Below are 17850 nucleotides of genomic sequence, written 5' to 3'. Positions count from 1 at the left end.
TGAGATATGAACCATCCTAGAGCTAGAGAAATTAAACAATAACATAAATGATGCAATCATCTTATTTGTAACATGAAAAACAATAGAAAAAGTGAATATGAATTGTATAAAAAATGAAAAATTAGGAAAAGAGAAGAAGATAATAAAAAAGGGGAAAATACTGGTGGAAAAAATACTGATTGTATGGGTATTCGTTAAATATTAACTATATTAAAAAGAATGTTCATAGAAATGGCCGGTAGTCAATCTCGTTGTTTAATCCATCAGGTGTCAGGGTGTTAAGATCAAAAATAAGTTTCTGTTCTTCCTGTAGCAGTTGTCTATCCAGGTCGCCTCCTCTCCATTTCCTGATCTTGGTTTTGAAAACAAGAAATTTGAGGTCTGAAATCGAATGATTTGCTGCATACCAATGTTCGACAAGAGGAGCGGATTCAACCTTCCTTTTAATGCAACTCCTGTGTTCAATGATGCGGGTCTTTACTGCTCTAAGGGTTTTGCCAACATATAACATAGGACAGGGGCAGATAATAATGTAGATAACAGATGAAGTGTTGCAATCTGACGTATGATTTAATTTGAAAGATTTCTTGGTTTTGGGATGAATAAAATTGCTGGTTTCGATACAGTGAATACAAATACTGCAATGGCCACATTTTCGGAATCCAAGTGGCAGTGAATCTATAGTCACATCAGGTAACGTAGAAGGCACGAGGTGTTCTTTCAGATTCTTATTTCTAGAATAGGCAATGACTAATTGCTTATACTGAAAGCATTCTAGTCCTTCTAAAATGTGCCAATGTTTCCTAATTGATCGTGAAATGTGCTTAACTAGAAAGGAGTATTTTAATGTACACACTATGTCTGGTGTGTTCTTGATTGCTGATGATTGTAGTAATTCTTTGCGGTCTTTCTCAATGGCTCGATTGAGACCATTGTTAATATGTTGTTGTGGATAGCCCCTGGTTGTAAATCTATTTTCAGAATCTTTGCTTGATGATGAAAATCATCGAAGTCTGAGCAGAGACGTCAAAGACGAAGAAATTGACTCAGAGGCAGATTGCTCTTCAAGCTAGGGTTATGATAACTTGAATAATGCAGGAACATATTACGATCTGTGGGTTTTCTGTAAATATTTGTTTTGAAAAAATAGTCAGTTTTGGTAATTGAAATATCAAGAAAGTGGATATTGTTGTTATCATATTCTAAAGTGAACTTAAGATTTGGATCTTGTCTATTCAGCCATTGGTGGAAAGAATGAAGGCTTTCCTCATTGCCTTGCCAGAGAATAAAAACGTCGTCTATGTAGCGTCGATAGATCTTGATATGCTGTAGAAATGGATGATTAGTGAGGAATTTTTCTTCAAATTTTCCCACATACAGGTTGGCTAGATCTGGTGCCATACTGGCGCCCATCGCAGTGCCTTTGATTTGTTGGTAATATGTGTCATTAAAACGGAAATAATTTTTAGTAAGCGCTATGGTTGCGCAAGTCAAGATCAAGTGATTAGGTATTCTGCGATGGGTAGTCCTTTTCTGTAAGATTTCTTCAATTACATTCAATGCTTCAAGTTGAGGAATATTCGTGTATAAAGACTCAATATCCATAGTTACCATGATGGTATCTGTAATTGGCCCATCATAGTGTTCAAGAATATTAATCATATGAGTGGTATCTTGTACATATGACGGAATAATAGGCACAAAAGGCCGTAAAAAGAAATCCAGAAAAATAGATAATGGTTCTAAAATGGAACCATTTCCTGAAACAATGGGCCTCCCTGGTGGGTTGATAGTAGACTTCCCCCTCCTGCTCTAGTCTGAATGTCCTGCAAAACAAAAGCAATCCATGACAACTGTTGCACTGTCCTGTACACAGGGTACATACCTTGTTTGTTTGGCAGGCTTGGCAGTGTGTATGGGGCCTGGTGATACCTGGCTGGCTAGGCTTCAGGAGCTCATGGGTGGTTTATATCAAGCTATACTGTGAGTATTGGCATGGACAAAAGTCACTCAGCATGGAGGAGCATAGTCCATACCAATCACAGCCCAGATCTCACACTCTCCCCCTCCCCATCTTTCTTGGTCTTCACCTTGTGAACTGAAAGCCTTTCTTTCCCCTCACACCCCAAACATACCCCCACCACCTTTTAATCAATATCTTGACATTTGCCTCTAAATGCACCATTCCCACTGCTAGCTCCCCCTGGGAACACCATCTCTACTGCACCATTTCCCCAAATTACAACATATCTGTCACCCTCTTCACTCCTCCCTCAGCTCCCCCATCCTGGCTGTGGTCCTTCACCCCATCTACTGGATGTTTTTGTAGAAAAGGTGATGTTTTGAGCTTGGGGTCTGGCCTGTGCTCTCTGCTGCTGACCATACCCTTCTCCCAACTCTGGGCTGCCTGTGGTAGGCATTCAGTTTGTGCAGGAAAGAGAGGGAAGATTGTGATCAGCATCAGAGAACCTAGTGGCCAGAATCCTGTAAGGCAGCGGTTCCCAAACTGTGCACCGTAGCGAACTGGAAGGTTTCAGGACTGTTGCTAGCAGCATTGTGTAAAATTCTGCCACTGTCGGGGACCTCTGGAGGGAGACACATTTGCAAGTAGACATGGGGAAGGGGGTGTTGAGAGAGGAGGAATCTCGATTTGGGAATGGAGAGGAAGGGGATAAACATGCTTGGAAGAGACAGCATGGCAGGGAGCCTGAAGTGGAGCTGAACCAGGTGAAGGTGAGCAATGGAAAAAAAATGTGTGGTGGTGGTGGGGGCAGTACAGAACTGTGTGGCCGGGGGGAGGAGACCTGTTTGGCCAGGAGAGGTGGAGACTTGTATGTCGGGGGGGGGGGGGGGGGGGGGGGTGCCATGAAAAATTGCTCAAACACAAAGGGTACCGTGAACCAAAAAAGTTTGGGAACCACTGCTGTAAGGACACTTGACATGTTTGAGGTACACATGGGGGAGGAGAGGGAAGGGGAAGAAAACAGCATGATTTGGAAGAAGGAAGGCTATAAGAGAGGAGGAGTGGGTATATGTAAACAATGAGTAGGTTGAGCTGCCTGTTGTGTGAGCTACAGGTCCCAGAACGCCAAACTACTCTGGGGCCAGTGACACTGCAGATTCCACAAAGGGTGTACCCGCTGCTGGCAGTGATACGTACCAAACCCATGTTGTAGTTTGGCAGGTAACACATTGGAGGAGGTTTGCACTGTGATCTAAGCCAGACCAAATTACTTTGTGGGCAAAATGTGAGGACCCAGGTATAGGAGACCCTTTGGGAAGTCCTAGATGGCAAGGTGGAGTAGGCATGGTTTGCAGAAGGTAGAGAGATGCAAAATGGCAAACCTTAATGGACAGACACAATACAAGAACCCCTAGGTTCCTTCAATGGTTGTGTCCTGCTGTGTGAATTTTGCATATACCTGCATACTGTCCCTATTTGACACATCCCCTACTCTTCCTTTGCATGTTGAATTGATACCTCAGATAGTGATGGAGGTAGGGAGGGATGCAGGGATCCTGTCTGAAACAGCCTCCATGGTAGTCTACTAATGGCCATTGCCTCTTAGGAATCTATCACCACACAGCATGCTAGACACTGTGGCACAAGGAGTGACAGTCAGGGGCTACCTGATTGCGTAGTCAATGCAAGAAGAGCCACATGCAATGATGAGAATACTGACACTGCTATTTCAAAGAGATTTCCATTACATTGTATTTCTGTAGCACAAACCACATTGCATCACACCACCATTGACTCCTACAATGTGGACATATGAGCTGGCCTGTTCTACATCCTCATCAATTTTGGTACCAGTAGGTGGCTAATGGCCTTCTCCCCTATGCACCTCCCTCACCAGCATTTGTGTAGTCACTCTGATGCCATACTTATCACCATAGTCACACCAGGCTCCTTTGTAAGATGGACATTGAATATCATTTTCCCAACAATCCTTCCCCCTTCCACACATAGACTGGTGCGACATAGCAGTTATAAGAATTCATGACCAAGGAAGACTTATGCTATGTGGAAGGAATGTAACTAGTTACTGGGTACACAGGGCTGGTGCTAGGGTTTCTGGTGCCCCTCCTGCAGCCTATTAGTGCCTTCTACCCACCCAGCATCTCCTCTCTCTCTTTTCTCCTCCCCTCCCCCCATCTAGCACCTTCTATCTCCCCTCCCCTCAGTGAGAGCCACACAAACTCATCCACCTCCAGACACCTTCCCCCAGTGCTTTTATTGTAGGAAAAAAAGGTACTGGTACTCCTTATGGGTAACCTTAGGGGTGGGATCATTATGGCTCTACCCCTACCGTAGCCACACCCCTTTTATCAACCATGACGCATATAAACAGGCATCATTGAAAATATTACACTAGTATAGGAGAAGAAAAATAAAAAAATTATAAATAATTTCTGTAAGCTGTTACAGATCCAGTATATCAAAAATGACACAAACCATATTAGCACACAGACCAGGGAATTAGAACAGTCTTGCCAAATCTGAGACACACTATGTTATCAAAGTCTCAGAACCTAACAAACAGATCCCTATTCAGACACTTGGCCTTGCAGTCACACATGCAGAACAGAGATAGTCTCTCTTCAAATTCTACAAAAATGAATCTGAAATCCTAAGAAGCTAGACTCTGCATGCAGCACAATACCAGAAAAACACAAAGAAACACATTGCTATACATTGCAAAATAAGACAGCAGATGTAAATTCTCAAATTGGACATATTGCAAACACTAAAATGAAAATAAAATGATTTTTTTCTACCTTTGTTGTCTGGTGACTTTGTTTTTCTGATCATGTTGGTCTCTGTATCTGGTTCTGCTGCTCTCTGTCTGTTCTCTTAACTCTGTTTCCAGGGCTTCCTTTCCATTTATTTCTTTACTTTCCTCCTTCTTCATTTGTTGCAGCAGCAGTGAAAGAAGCAGGCTTGCCTTGTCAGCCTTCCCTTCCCTCTCAGTTTCCCGCCCTCAAGAAAACAGGAAATTACTTCAGAGGAAGGTGGAACACTGAGAGGGAAGGCTGACAAGGCCAACCTACTTCTTTCACTGCTGCCGCTTTGACTTTGAAGTGCAATAAAAGATTTAAACGCAGGGTGGATGGAACAAAAAGAGGGCTGTCTGGGAGCTGAGGGTGGGCAGGTGGGGACCCAGGCCTGGAACTGTGAGCTGCCAGCGGCAGTAAGCATGGCTTGTGGCACCCTCCAGAGGTCAGCGCCGCCCTGCCATGCTTACTGGGTTGTGCCGGCCCTGTGGGTACACATTCAACATGGCAAAGTATTAATGGCCTCACATTCTAACTGCTGCTGCTCCCACCAGGCTTGGTCAAGCAGCCCAGGCTGCTTCAGCCGGATCTCCCTGGCTTTTTTCTTTAGGTCTTCAAGCTGCCATTGCAAACAGTAACAACACTATATTACTCTACATCCATCAAACATATGTCTCATGTACTCATTTCAGACTTCTCTATTGTGGTTCCATGTTAGTCATCACTCTGTATCAAATGAACATACACCATTGGTTCCCACATACACATTCAATTTGACAGCTGGCAGCTCAACATGTACACTCTAGTAGAGCAATGGCTGCTACCACCTACAGCCAAGCATATGTCAGTGCTGTGCATGGTGATACAGTTATGACTGTTGTACCAGTGTTCTCTATCCAATAACATCATAGTGCTACAATGCAGTATGGCATTTATTTATTTGTACCCCGCACTTTCCCACTCATAGCAAGTTCAATGCGGCTTACATAGTAGTAGGATTACAAAGTATAGAACAGAGAAAACAGGTTAAGCTTGACAGAGTAGTGGGAAGTGTAGCTAGGTAATATTATAAGGGAGAGGGAGTAGAAGAGGTAGTAGGAGGTGCTAGTTTTAGGCTAGATTAAGATAATCAGGGATAGGGTCAGGGTAAGCATAGGGAGAAAAAAAAAATTAAGGGCCTGCTCCTCATCTTTGGACATTTGGTAAGTCACAGGAGCAATGTGTTAATCATGGAGTAGTAGTGTTGGGGGAACTTTAGGCCACTAGCATTGCTATTCTATTCTATCAGTGCTACTGGCCTAAGTTCCCCACACACTGCTACTCCATGATTACCACATTGCTGCTGTGACTGATAGCCTGAGATCACAGGCCTGCTGCACTGCCAACTCCCTGTGCAGGCCCAGCTGGCCAATGACAGATAAACCTAGCTTATGCCTCTGTGTGTGACACCAGATATATACAGACATCTAGCTCCCAGTGGCTGGTGGTTTCTACAGTGCACCAACAATTGGTTTCTTCCACTGCACAGCCATACTGTTCCTCATATCATACATGCTAAGTGTCACCCACTGTATGGGACACTTAGCTTGTTGTGGCCCTTTCTGCACTTCAGTGAAACACTATATTCAATGTGGCTTCAGCCTCATGGGGCCAAGCCCATTCCGATAGGATCTTCTCTCTCATACAGCCATGTTTTGCATATTCAGCAGCACCAGCCCTGTTGAGCTAACCTGCAGCTCTTTTGTGTCAGTTTGAGTCTGGATTTTATCCACGCTGACACAAATGAGTTGCAGGTGAGCTTATCTAATCTGTGGTTGCATATGCAAAACATGGCTGCATGAAAGAGAAGACCCTATTGGAATGGCCTTGGACTTATGAGGCTGATGCCACACTGAATATAGTGTTTTATTGAAATGCAGAAAGGGCCAAAACAAGCTGTCATCCATAGTGGGTGACACTTAGCACTCCTTTCCATGAGTGCCATTGTGCACATGTAATAAAAAAGCCAGAGTTGAGGTTACACTGTTACACGCCACCGTACATTTTCCTTCAGCACATGGCACTCCAACATTCAGATCTCTATTTGTGTGATAACACTGAGACTATATCTAGGGGATGACAAAGGCATGTGGGCTTGAAGTGGTACAGCAGCCATAATACTTATCACTAACCAAAAAGGCCAGCATACAGCATACACATTTTGAGGCTAAAAGGTGTACACAGTGCGTTTTTTTCTAGCAAAAAAGGTGCCGGTACTCAAATGCTAGGCCACCCTTCAGAGGTGGGGTGATCACTGAGGGACCCACCCCACAATAGCCAGGACCCCTGCAACCAGGCACAGAATCTATGACAAGGCAGAATTGGTGGCTCCTTCATTAAAACTTGGGGACCATGAGTCAAATTTAGCAGACAATGGAAAAGGTGCCGGTACTCAGTACTCCCAAGTACCCCATCAAAAAAAGCCCTGATTGTACACCACCTTAGCTGGATCTCTTCAGAAAGGGGCCAAATAAATCTCACAAAAACAGTAAACATATTTGATAGACCTGGTCCAAAGGGCCACTCACTCCTATCACTAAGTCCCTTACTGGTGCATGGACCCTGTAAGGGTCTGCAATTACCCAAAGGGTACACATTCACACTAGTACAGTTTAACCTACCTCACGCTCCTGATCAGCCCTTTGATTATACCGATACCTGAGCCTCCTCCATCTCCTGTTGTACTGCACCTTGTCGTAGGTTTTGGAGGACCCAGGGAAGAAGGTGTCCTTATGCCTGAGGACAAGCTCAGCCAGGAGGTGGAGGTCATGCATTGTGAAGCGAGGCATCCTGCTCTTCTTCCTTCTGGCAGCCATTTTCCCAATGTGTTGTGTTGTAAAAACAAAAGAGAAAGTAAATCATGGTACATGAGTGTTGTGTACATAGATCACACTGGACACAGGGACCTGCTGTACATACCTGCATATAATCCCTGCAGGGATCTACTGTACACACCTGTATATAGTCCCTACAGGTCTGTATACTTTAAGGTGATGCTCTTTGCCCTCATTGTGGTTTCATCCACTGAGTGAGCCACCACTTTCAAGGCAGAGCCCTAAGGGGCTGGAATGGGAATTGAACCCAAAATGCTGGTTTCAGAGAGCAATGCATTACCCATTAAGCCACTGTAAAGGTACAAAATTATCCTTCCTGGAAGTATATACACCATTGCTGAATGGTCATAGGCGGTCGGTGGCCCAACTGTTTGGGGAGGCTAAAGGGGGCGTGGTTAGGGGTGGGACCAGGTGCGGAGCTTACATCCATAATTGTCTGACAACACAGAAAAAAAATAAGTAAAAAGAAAATAGTCACAATTAATACCTTTGTATTAAATTTAGATATTAGATATGTATCATATGTCAAAGAATAAAGTGGTTGCTCAAAGCATATACTAACCACAATCGCTCAACTGAAACACACTCAGAACCTTATTGTACCATAAATATTACATTGGGCAGACCCTAATACACCAATACCACCCATACGGAAAATGCAGACCTTCAACAGTATGAAACAAGGGATCATAATATCACAATTCTCATGTAGAGCCACAAAACACCCTTTTAGGGTGGATAGTGTTCACAATGAGCTCCTTTTATTAACGACCATATGTAGATCCTTCAAGAGGTAGTGTGTCATGATTTAGGCTCTACACCCTTTCTGATGTTTTGGTGCCACCTCAGTAAGGCCAACACACAATCTCTCCACTGCAAAACACTATACACAAACTTGTGCAAAAACAGACTCATAACCTTACCAAACCATAACAGCACTAATTGCAGTTTTGAAAATAGGTGAGGATTAAGGCCTGTATAGTATGTTACTAAAATGCTCACTACTGCACGCAATTCACCAATTGCACTCAATCGGGACCTGACATTAGAGATTCACTTTCTTGGATTACTGCATTCCCGGTTGCACAGTCCTCCTACCCTTTTTGGCATGAAATCTTAAATCTTGGCCTCCCTGCTCTCTAGGGTGTCCTTCTTTGTTCGGCAAATTTGATTTGATTGGTATTATCAATTTTTTGTTGCATATTTTTCCTGAAAGCAGATCATGGTCTGCTGAAGTGCTGATACCGCATTTAGAATAATGGAAAAATAAATTCATTTAAAGCAGCAATGGTAAAAACAAGCGGAGACCAACACAAGAAGTTTTAGTATGGAATGAGTGGAGACTGGGGGGTGGGGGGGGGGGGTAACATGGCACTTTATGTCCCTACTCGTCCTCATATTCCATGTAAACATCCTTCACAACGTTTCGAATATAGCAACATTGTAAAAGAGAGCATAGGATCAGTTAAGGTCCTTTCTTTTCCTCTCACATGAAATCGTAGAGCAGTTGGAGAAAGAATGGTCTCCGAGTCGGAGGCATGAAGTGTGGGAGAGGGGAGGATTTAGCTGTCCCGCCTTTTAGCACGGAGTCCAGTTCTCCATAAGGTCCGCTCACTGCTATATCAGCGGCAGCCTACAGCTGTCTTCGTCAATCAATCCTTGTAGTGTAGTGCTTTTTACTTTTTGAGCTAAACATGTCTGGACGTGGTAAAGGCGGCAAGGGCTTGGGGAAAGGAGGCGCTAAGCGGCATAGGAAGGTGTTACGCGATAATATCCAGGGAATTACAAAGCCTGCGATCCGGCGCCTGGCTCGCCGAGGCGGAGTCAAGCGTATCTCCGGTCTCATCTATGAAGAGACTCGCCGGGTGCTGAAGGTTTTCTTGGAGAATGTTATCCGAGACGCTGTCACCTACACTGAGCACGCCAAGAGAAAGACGGTAACAGCTATGGACGTGGTGTATGCCTTAAAACGGCAGGGCCGTACTCTGTATGGTTTCGGAGGTTAAAGGACCCGATCCTTGCTTGTATCTATCCAGGCAACCCAAAGGCTCTTTTCAGAGCCACCCACACTTTCAGTTACGGAGCTTTGATTTCTTTTTGCCTGTTGTATGTGATGAGGGAATCATGGGTAACCCCAATTCTGAGACCCCAAAAAGAATGGGTGGTGAGGGTCATGGGTAACCCCAAAGAGAATGTTTGTGTGATGAGGGAAATATGGGCAACCACAATTCTGCAAGCCGGGAGAAAGAATGTTTGTGTGATGAGGGAAACATGGCCAACCACAATTCTGCAAGCCGGGAGAGAGCATGTTTGTGTGATGAGGGAAACATGAAAAGACTTGATTTCCCTTCCCTGAGATAAAGTGCTACTTTTGGGCCAGCCCTACTGGTACAGTAAGAAGGTGGAATTTTAGCGCTTTATGTGAAGCAAGTGGGTGGCTCTGAAAAGAGCCTTTGGGTTCTTTCTATGTGCCGAAGCTGTAGGCTGAGGCCGCCATTACTTGGAGCTGGTGTACTTGGTGACAGCCTTGGTGCCCTCGGACACCGCGTGCTTGGCCAGCTCACCCGGCAGCAGCAGACGAACTGCAGTCTGGATTTCCCTGGAAGTGATGGTGGAGCGCTTGTTATAGTGAGCGAGCCGGGAGGCTTCTCCAGCGATGCGCTCAAAGATGTCATTCACGAAGGAATTCATGATGTTCATGGCTTTGGAGGAAATGCCAGTGTCGGGATGAACCTGCTTCAGCACTTTATACACGTAGATGGCGTAGCTCTCCTTCCTGCTTCTCTTGCGCTTTTTGCCATCCTTTTTCTGAGTCTTGCTCACAGCTTTCTTAGAGCCCTTCTTGGGCGCGGCAGCAGATTTGGCTGGTTCAGGCATAGCGAGGCAACAAGCTGCTGAACAAAAATTTCAAACACACAAAAACCTTTTCGATGGCTATTTATAGGCTTTACACATGCAAATTACTAGCCCTCAGCCTCTCTCCTCGCTGTTTGGTCTAGGCTAGTGACACGTCATTAGACAGCCTGGCAGCCCTCGGATTGGTCTATTTGTCAGCCTATTATGATAATAGTTGAGACAGGCCGGATTGAGGTCCTTAACCAATCGCCAAGGAGTGTCAGAAGCACTTAAGGAGTATAAAAAATGGCCGGGTGGCGGGTGCTTCCAGTTCTTTCAGCTATTTCTTATTGAAGCTCTTCCAAATGTCTGGACGTGGCAAGCAAGGGGGTAAAGCTCGGGCTAAAGCTAAGACTCGCTCGTCCCGGGCGGGGTTGCAGTTTCCCGTGGGGCGCGTACACAGGTTGCTGCGGAAGGGCAACTACGCTGAGAGGGTAGGTGCCGGCGCCCCAGTCCATCTGGCAGCGGTGCTGGAGTATCTGACCGCCGAGATCCTGGAGCTGGCTGGCAATGCCGCGCGCGATAACAAGAAGACCCGTATCATCCCCAGGCACTTGCAGCTGGCCATCCGCAACGACGAAGAGCTGAACAAACTGCTGGGGAGAGTCACCATCGCGCAGGGCGGCGTGCTGCCTAACATCCAGGCGGTACTACTGCCTAAGAAGACCGAGAGTCACAAGGCGGCCAAGGGCAAGTAAAGCTTTGTCACGCGGAGAGGTGGGAAACCAGAAACCCAAAGGCTCTTTTCAGAGCCACCCACTTTGTCTTGTAAAGAGCCAGTTTGCTGCATGAGTATCATCTTGAAAAAAAAAAAAAGTTTTCACAAGTTAGATATTTCTCTTTAGAGGCTGCTGAAGGATGGCGAGAGCACTCCATGGTAATAGCCCAGAATACCTGACTGGCCAGTTCCTATGATACAATCTTACTAGGACAGCTAATGACATTAATAGCCAGAGTAATGGGGGGGGGGGGGGGGGGGGGGGAATCTATGATTTTAGAATACATAGTTAAAAATAAAAATGAGTTATGCCAGGAGTTCTGAAACAACCAGTGTTGACAGAAAATTTGAAATAAAAAGCCCATAACACAGAGAAACAGCTTTTGGAAAGGTCCTCTCTATCTCCCAGTAGCAGTTTTGAGGTCTTGACCGGGAAAGATTTATCTGACCAATCCATGCACCGGGCGGGCTTTTCAAACCTCACCACGGTGTTCACTGCATCTATTAAACAGCCGCTATTTAAAGGTGATGCCAGCTTGAACGATACATCATAGATGTACATTCGTTCCCTGGATTCTCACATAAGCAAGAAATGGCATTTCAAACTGGATGCAGAATTGCTTAATTACACTGATCAAGGGATTAAAAGATGTGGCATATGTGGAGCAGATCAGAAATCTTAAATTTGAAAAGCAGGTAATTTGATCCCAGGAGCCAAATCTACATACCAGAATTTGCCCACATTACCTAGTAACATAGTAGATGACGGCAGAGAAAGACCTGTACGGTCCATCCAGTCTGCTCAACAAGATAAACTCATATGTGCTACTTTTTGTGTATACCTGACCTTGATTTGTATCTGCCATTTTCAGGGCACAGACCATAGAAGTCTGCCCAGCACTAGCCCCGCCTCCCCCACCGGCTCTGTCATCCAATCTCCGCTAAGCTTCTGAGGATCCGTTCCTTCTGAACAGGATTCCTTTATATTTATCCCACGCATTTTTGAATTCCGTTACCGTTTTCATCTCCATCACCTCCCGCGGGAGGGCATTCCAAGCATCCACCACTCTCTCTGTGAAAAATACTTCCTGACATTTTTCTTGAGTCTGCCCCCCTTCAATCTCAATTCATGTCCTCTCATTCTACCACCTTCCCATCTACGGAAAAGGTTCGCTTGCGGATTAATAACTTTCAAGTATTTGAACGGCTGTATCATATCACCCCTGTTTCTTTGTAGACATGTTCAGGTCAGCAGGTCTCTTTTCATACATCTTGTAACGCAAATCCCATACCATTCTCGTAGCTTTTCTTTGCACCGCTTCAATTCTTTTTACATTCTTAGCAAGGTACGGCCTCCAAAACTGAACACAATACACCAGGTGGGGCCTCACCAACGACTTATACAGGGGCATCAACACCTCTTTTCTTCTGCCGGTCACACCTCTCTCTATACAGCTTAGCAACCTTCTAGCTACGGCCACCACCTTGTCATACTGTTTCGTCGCCTTCAGATCCTCAGATACTATCACCCCAAGATCCCTCTCCCCGTCCGTACATATCAGACTCTCCCCGCCTAAGACATACGTCTCTCGTGGATTTCTATTCCCTAAGTGCATCACTTTGCATTTCTTCGCATTGAATTTTATTTGCCAAACCTTAGACTACTACTACTACTTAACATTTCTAGAGCGCTACTAGGGTTACGCAGCACATTCTTCTAGCTTCTGCAGATCCTTTTTCACGTTTTCCACTCCCTCCCGGGTGTCCACTGTGTTACAAATCTTAGTATCGTCCGCAAAAGGCAAATTTTACCTTCTAACCCTTCGGCATGTCACTCACAAATATATTGAGCAGAATCGGCCCCAGCACCGATCCCTGAGGCACTCCACTACTCACCTTTACCTCATCCGAGCGAATTCCATTAACCATCACGCTCTGGCGTCTTTCCGTCAACCAGTTCCTAATCCAGTTCACCACGTCAGGTCTTATCTACAGCCTGTCCAGTTTATCTGAGAGCCTCCAGTGGAGAACCGTGTCAAAAACTTTGCTGAAATCTAAGTAGATTACGTCTACAGCACGTCCTTGATTCAATTCTCCGGTCACTCAGTCAAAGAATTCAATGAGATTTGTTTGACACGATTTCCCTTTGGTAAAACCATGTTGTCTCGGATCTTGCAACTTATTGGCTTCCAGGAAATTCACTATCCTTTCCTTCAGCATCACTTCCATTACTTTTCCAATAACCGAAGTGGGGCTTACCGGCCTGTAGTTTCCAGCTTCTTCCCTATCACCACTTTTTTGAAGAGGGACCACCTCTGCCGTTCTCCAATCCAACGGAGCCTTTCCCGTCTCCAAGGATTTATTAAACAAATCTTTAAGGGGACCCGCCAGAACCTCTCTGAGCTCCCTCAATATCCTGGGGTGGATCCCGTCAGGTCCCATGGCTTTGTCCACCTTTAGGTTTCCTAGTTGTTCATACACACTCTTCCGTGAACGGTGCTATATCCACTCCATTCTATGGAGTGCTATATCCAGTCTCATATGTACTTTTGCCTGTCAAGTGCAGTCCTTCTCCAGGATTTTCTTCTGTGAAAACAGAACAAAGGTATCTATTTAGCAAATTTGCTTTTTCTTCATCATTATCTACATAGCGGTTCGCAGCATCTTTCAGTCTCACAATTCCCTTTTTAGTCATTTTCCTTTCACTAATATACCTGAAGAAATTTTTGTCACCCCTCCTTACCTTTCTAGCCATTTGTTCTTCCGATTTCGCCAGACATATTTCTCTCTTCACCTCTTTCAGTTTCATCCGGTACTCCTCTCCATGCTCCTTTTCTTGAGTTTTTCTGTATTTCTGGAACGCCAACTCTTTAGCCTTTATTTTCTCAGCCACTTGCTTGGAGAACCATATTGGTTTCTTTTTTCTCTTGCTTTTATTTGCTCTCCTTACATAAAGGTTTGTGGCCCTATTTATACTTTCTTTCAGCCTGGACCACTGCCTTCCACTTCTGGTATGTCCTCCCAGCCCATCAGCTCCTTCCTCAGGTATTCCCCCATTTTACTAAAGTCAGCATGCTTGAAATCCAGGACTTTGAGTTTTGAGTGGCTGCCCTCCACTTTAGCTGTCATATCAAACCAAACCATTTGATGGTCACTGCTGCCCAGGTGGGCACCCACTCGGACATTTGACACACTATCCCCATTTGTGAGCACCAGATCCAGCGTCGCTCCCTCCCTCATGGGTTCCGTCACCATTTGTCTGCGCAGAGCACTTTGAAAAGCATCCACGATCACTCTACTTCTTTCCGATTGTGTAGATGGAACCTTCCAATCTACATCCGGCAGATTGAAATCTCCCAGCAACAGCACCTCTCTTTTCTTTCCCAACTTTTGAATATCTGAGATCAGATCTCTATCTAGTTCCTTCAATTGTGTCGGGGATCTGTAGACAACACCCACGTGGACAGAGGTTCTATCATCTCTTTTTAAGGTGATCCATATCGCTTCTTCCTTTCCCCAGTTCCATGTCATTTCAGTCGCTGGGATATCATTTCTCACATACAGAGCTACTCCTCCACCTTTACGACCATCTCTATCCTTCCTAAATAGATTATAGCCTGGTACGTTTGCATCCCATTCATGGGAACCATTGAGCCACGTCTCCGTGATTGCAACAACGTCTAAGTCTGCCTCCAACATCAGGGCTTGAAGGTCATGAACTTTATTGCTTACACTGTGAGCATTTGTGGTCATAGCTTTCCATCTACATTTCCTAGTATTTGTTTCAAATGTAGTGATTTGGGGGTGTCTTTTCTTTTTGGGTACCTTCATATCTTTTTCTTCCACCTTCATTGCTTTTTTTTTTTTTCCTTCCGCCTCAGTTCTATTTTCAGGAACATCACAGTGCTGTAATAGAGCAAAATAATTCTGTATCCATTAAATGGATAAGTGATCCTCTGAGGCAGTGGCGTAGGAAGGGGGGCGGTCCGCCCAGGGTGCACGCCGCTGGGGTTGTCTGCTCCGTGCTGGTGCACTGCCCTCTCTGCCCCGGAACAGGTTACTTCCTGTTCCGGGACAGAGAGAGCAGTGAACCAGCGCGGAGCCGACACTCCCCAGGAACGTGCAGTCGGGGCGGATCGGCCCTCCCGCCCGTACTTCGCTGCAGGTATGCGCTCCGGGGGGGGGGGAGGTATGCGTTCCAGGGGCGGGGGTGCACTCTAGCGGGAGGAGGGTGCGCCATGCTGCACCCGGGGGGGGGGGGGTGTGCGCAGTGGCGACCCGCCCCGGGTGTCAGCTCCCCTCGCTACGGCTATGCTCTGAGGCCATCTAATCTAAGAATGTAGACACTTATGAAAGTATATTGTAATTTAGACTTCACCGTACAGCAGCCTTAGAAAGAAAGAAAGAAAGAAAGAAAATCATAATTTTTCCAGATCTCCCCTAATATCACCAATTGACATGGTAAAGAAGTATTTGGGTGAAATCTTAGGGATGTCAAGTGACACACTGCCTCCTATAGTTCGGGCACAATATTTACAAAGCAATACAAAATTGGATGGTGCAACTTTTCAACCACAAATAGGAGACGGTATGAATCTAACTTCAATCCTCATTGCAAGTCACCACTCAGAGAACTACTGTAGTGGTCTCTTTTGCCTTGGACTGAGATGCTGTCCTAAAACTTTCCTTTAGTCATTGGATTTCATGTTTTAGGATCTAAAATAAGAACTTACCCTCATCTCTCTATAGAAACTCAGAAAAGGCACAGGGCTTTTTTGGCCATGCACCGAGGACTTTAGCCCTCGGGGCTAATTTTGTACTAAAATTTCCTTGCATCTGTCGAATATTGTTTCAATCTAAGCAATTTCAACTCTTTCATCCTAAACAGTCAGAGGAATGTTTGTTAGCAAAAGAGGATGTTAATGTAACTGTTAACTAACAGATAGCACACTGTATGATAGGCTTCAGGAGGCATGATGGGTAGTAGTAACTATTTACTAATTTTTTGAATTTGAATTTTCTCTTCTTTTGGATCAAAATTGTTTAAGAATAAAGGTCGAAATAAAATTTTAATTTCCACTTAATTGATAATATGGATAAATGATTTACGTTATTTTCTAAATTTCTTAATCTTTTTTTAGTTGTATAACGAAGAAATGAATAAAAATTTTTTTTTAAAAAAGCACCAAAGGTCTATAAGAACAGGCAAGTATGAAATCTCTACTGAAGGACCCGACATGGGCCATGTTTCGGCTAACGCCTGCTTCAGGGGCTCAGCCTTAGCAATACACTTTTAGATGAAATACCAAGAAGTGCCCTAAATGGGGCACTAAGGCATCAAATCTCTATTGAAGGACCGGACACCAACCATGTTTCGGCTGCTTCAGAGGTCGACCTTTGTAATACACTTTAGATGAAATACCAAGAAGTGCCTTAAGTGGGGCAGTAAGGCTGATGTAGGCGATATGTCATGGTCCATCCAGTTTTGTTGGGCAGACTGGATGGACCATGCAGGTCTTTTTCTGCCGTCATCTACTATGTTACTATGTCGAGAAATGGCTCTACTTTTCAATCTTTATTTTGTGGGAAATAAGTTTGGATATTTCCTGATGTAGATAAACAAACACAAGAGCGGAGAAACTGATAAGGGTGATCGGCCAAACCGGAGCTCGCAATTAATGGGTGTGGGGTGGGGGTGGGGGGTTGGTGAGCAGCTCCTTATCTCCAATGTCTGCAGGGCTGCTGTGGAGGCATCCAGCTAAATTCCTCGCTTGCCCAGGCTCCTGGAAGAGGAGTGAGTGGGGGGGGGGGGGGGGGGGAGGGGGGGAGGGAGGGGGAATGCTGCACTAGCAGCGGGAAGAAAAATGCATCTGATCGGAAGACTTTTTAAAAACGACTGTGTGCGGGAAGATTTCACAAATGGGAGTGGGACTAGACCAGAGGGCATAAAAGGAGGGCTGCCTCTTGTTGCCAGTTTTTTGTTGGGTGGGAGTGATACCCAAGATAGGAGTGCCTTCAAATGAGGCCCTTTAAAGTAGGCCTTAACATTCATCAGGTGGTCAATGATAGGTCTAGGCTCTGAAGTAGAGGCCTGGAGGTCCAGGTCTCCTTTTTTTTTTTTTTTTTTTGCTCTAACTATTGTGCTTGGGCAAGGCATTTTGGTTAGTTTGAGTAAATTCTTTGTTTTTTTCTTGCTGGTGTGGTGGGTCACATTATTTTTGGATAATCCTTGTCTAATATTTCATTGCTCGAATGACATATTGTAACCACCTATAAAATGAAGCTGCAGCCTTTTGTTTTATACCAATACATATTTGTTAAACTTAAGGAAGTTGTCTGGTCTGCTACAATTGTTTAATCATTTTCAGGTATAGGAGATGTCTCACATCACCTGTCTTTTGGTGGTGGTGGGGTCCTTTTTGCCGGCATATGCTTGTAAATGTATGTTAAAATACCTGATAGTAAAACATAGGTAGTTACTGCCAGATCAATTAATAACCTTCCAGGACTTAAAGAAGATCACAATAGGAGATATTTAATTAGGACTCAAGCAATTAGATTGAGGGTTTAAATTGATGCTAAGGC

General features: G+C 44.8%; 3 protein-coding genes across 3 annotated transcripts; 2 read left to right on the top strand and 1 right to left on the bottom strand.

The window, feature by feature from the left end:
- The first annotated feature begins 9346 nt into the window (after positions 1–9346).
- LOC115480897 (histone H4-like) lies at positions 9347–9683 on the top strand. Its single transcript, XM_030219871.1, has one exon. The coding sequence runs from the start codon at positions 9347–9349 to the stop codon at positions 9656–9658; it is 312 nt and encodes a 103-aa protein (XP_030075731.1). The 3' UTR covers positions 9659–9683.
- A 447-nt stretch (positions 9684–10130) lies between these two features.
- On the bottom strand, positions 10131–10530 carry LOC115481068 (histone H2B type 2-E-like). Its single transcript, XM_030220066.1, has one exon. It carries the CDS (start codon positions 10527–10529, stop codon positions 10149–10151), a length of 381 nt encoding a protein of 126 aa, XP_030075926.1. The 5' UTR covers position 10530; the 3' UTR covers positions 10131–10148.
- A 322-nt stretch (positions 10531–10852) lies between these two features.
- On the top strand, positions 10853–11269 carry LOC115480427 (histone H2A type 1-E-like). The gene has a single exon (XM_030219092.1). The coding sequence runs from the start codon at positions 10853–10855 to the stop codon at positions 11243–11245; it is 393 nt and encodes a 130-aa protein (XP_030074952.1). The 3' UTR covers positions 11246–11269.
- Positions 11270–17850: the final 6581 nt, after the last annotated feature.

The sequence above is a fragment of the Microcaecilia unicolor genome, chromosome 11 (genome assembly GCF_901765095.1).
Source record: "Microcaecilia unicolor chromosome 11, aMicUni1.1, whole genome shotgun sequence".
Lineage (NCBI taxonomy): Eukaryota > Metazoa > Chordata > Amphibia > Gymnophiona > Siphonopidae > Microcaecilia > Microcaecilia unicolor.
This window is presented reverse-complemented; position numbering and strand designations above follow the sequence as displayed.

Coding starts and splice junctions, on each gene's coding strand:
- LOC115481068 (XM_030220066.1), bottom strand. CDS start 10,529: ATGCCTGAACCAGCCAAATCTGCTGCCGCGCCCAAGAAGGGCTCTAAG.
- LOC115480427 (XM_030219092.1), top strand. CDS start 10,853: ATGTCTGGACGTGGCAAGCAAGGGGGTAAAGCTCGGGCTAAAGCTAAG.
- LOC115480897 (XM_030219871.1), top strand. CDS start 9,347: ATGTCTGGACGTGGTAAAGGCGGCAAGGGCTTGGGGAAAGGAGGCGCT.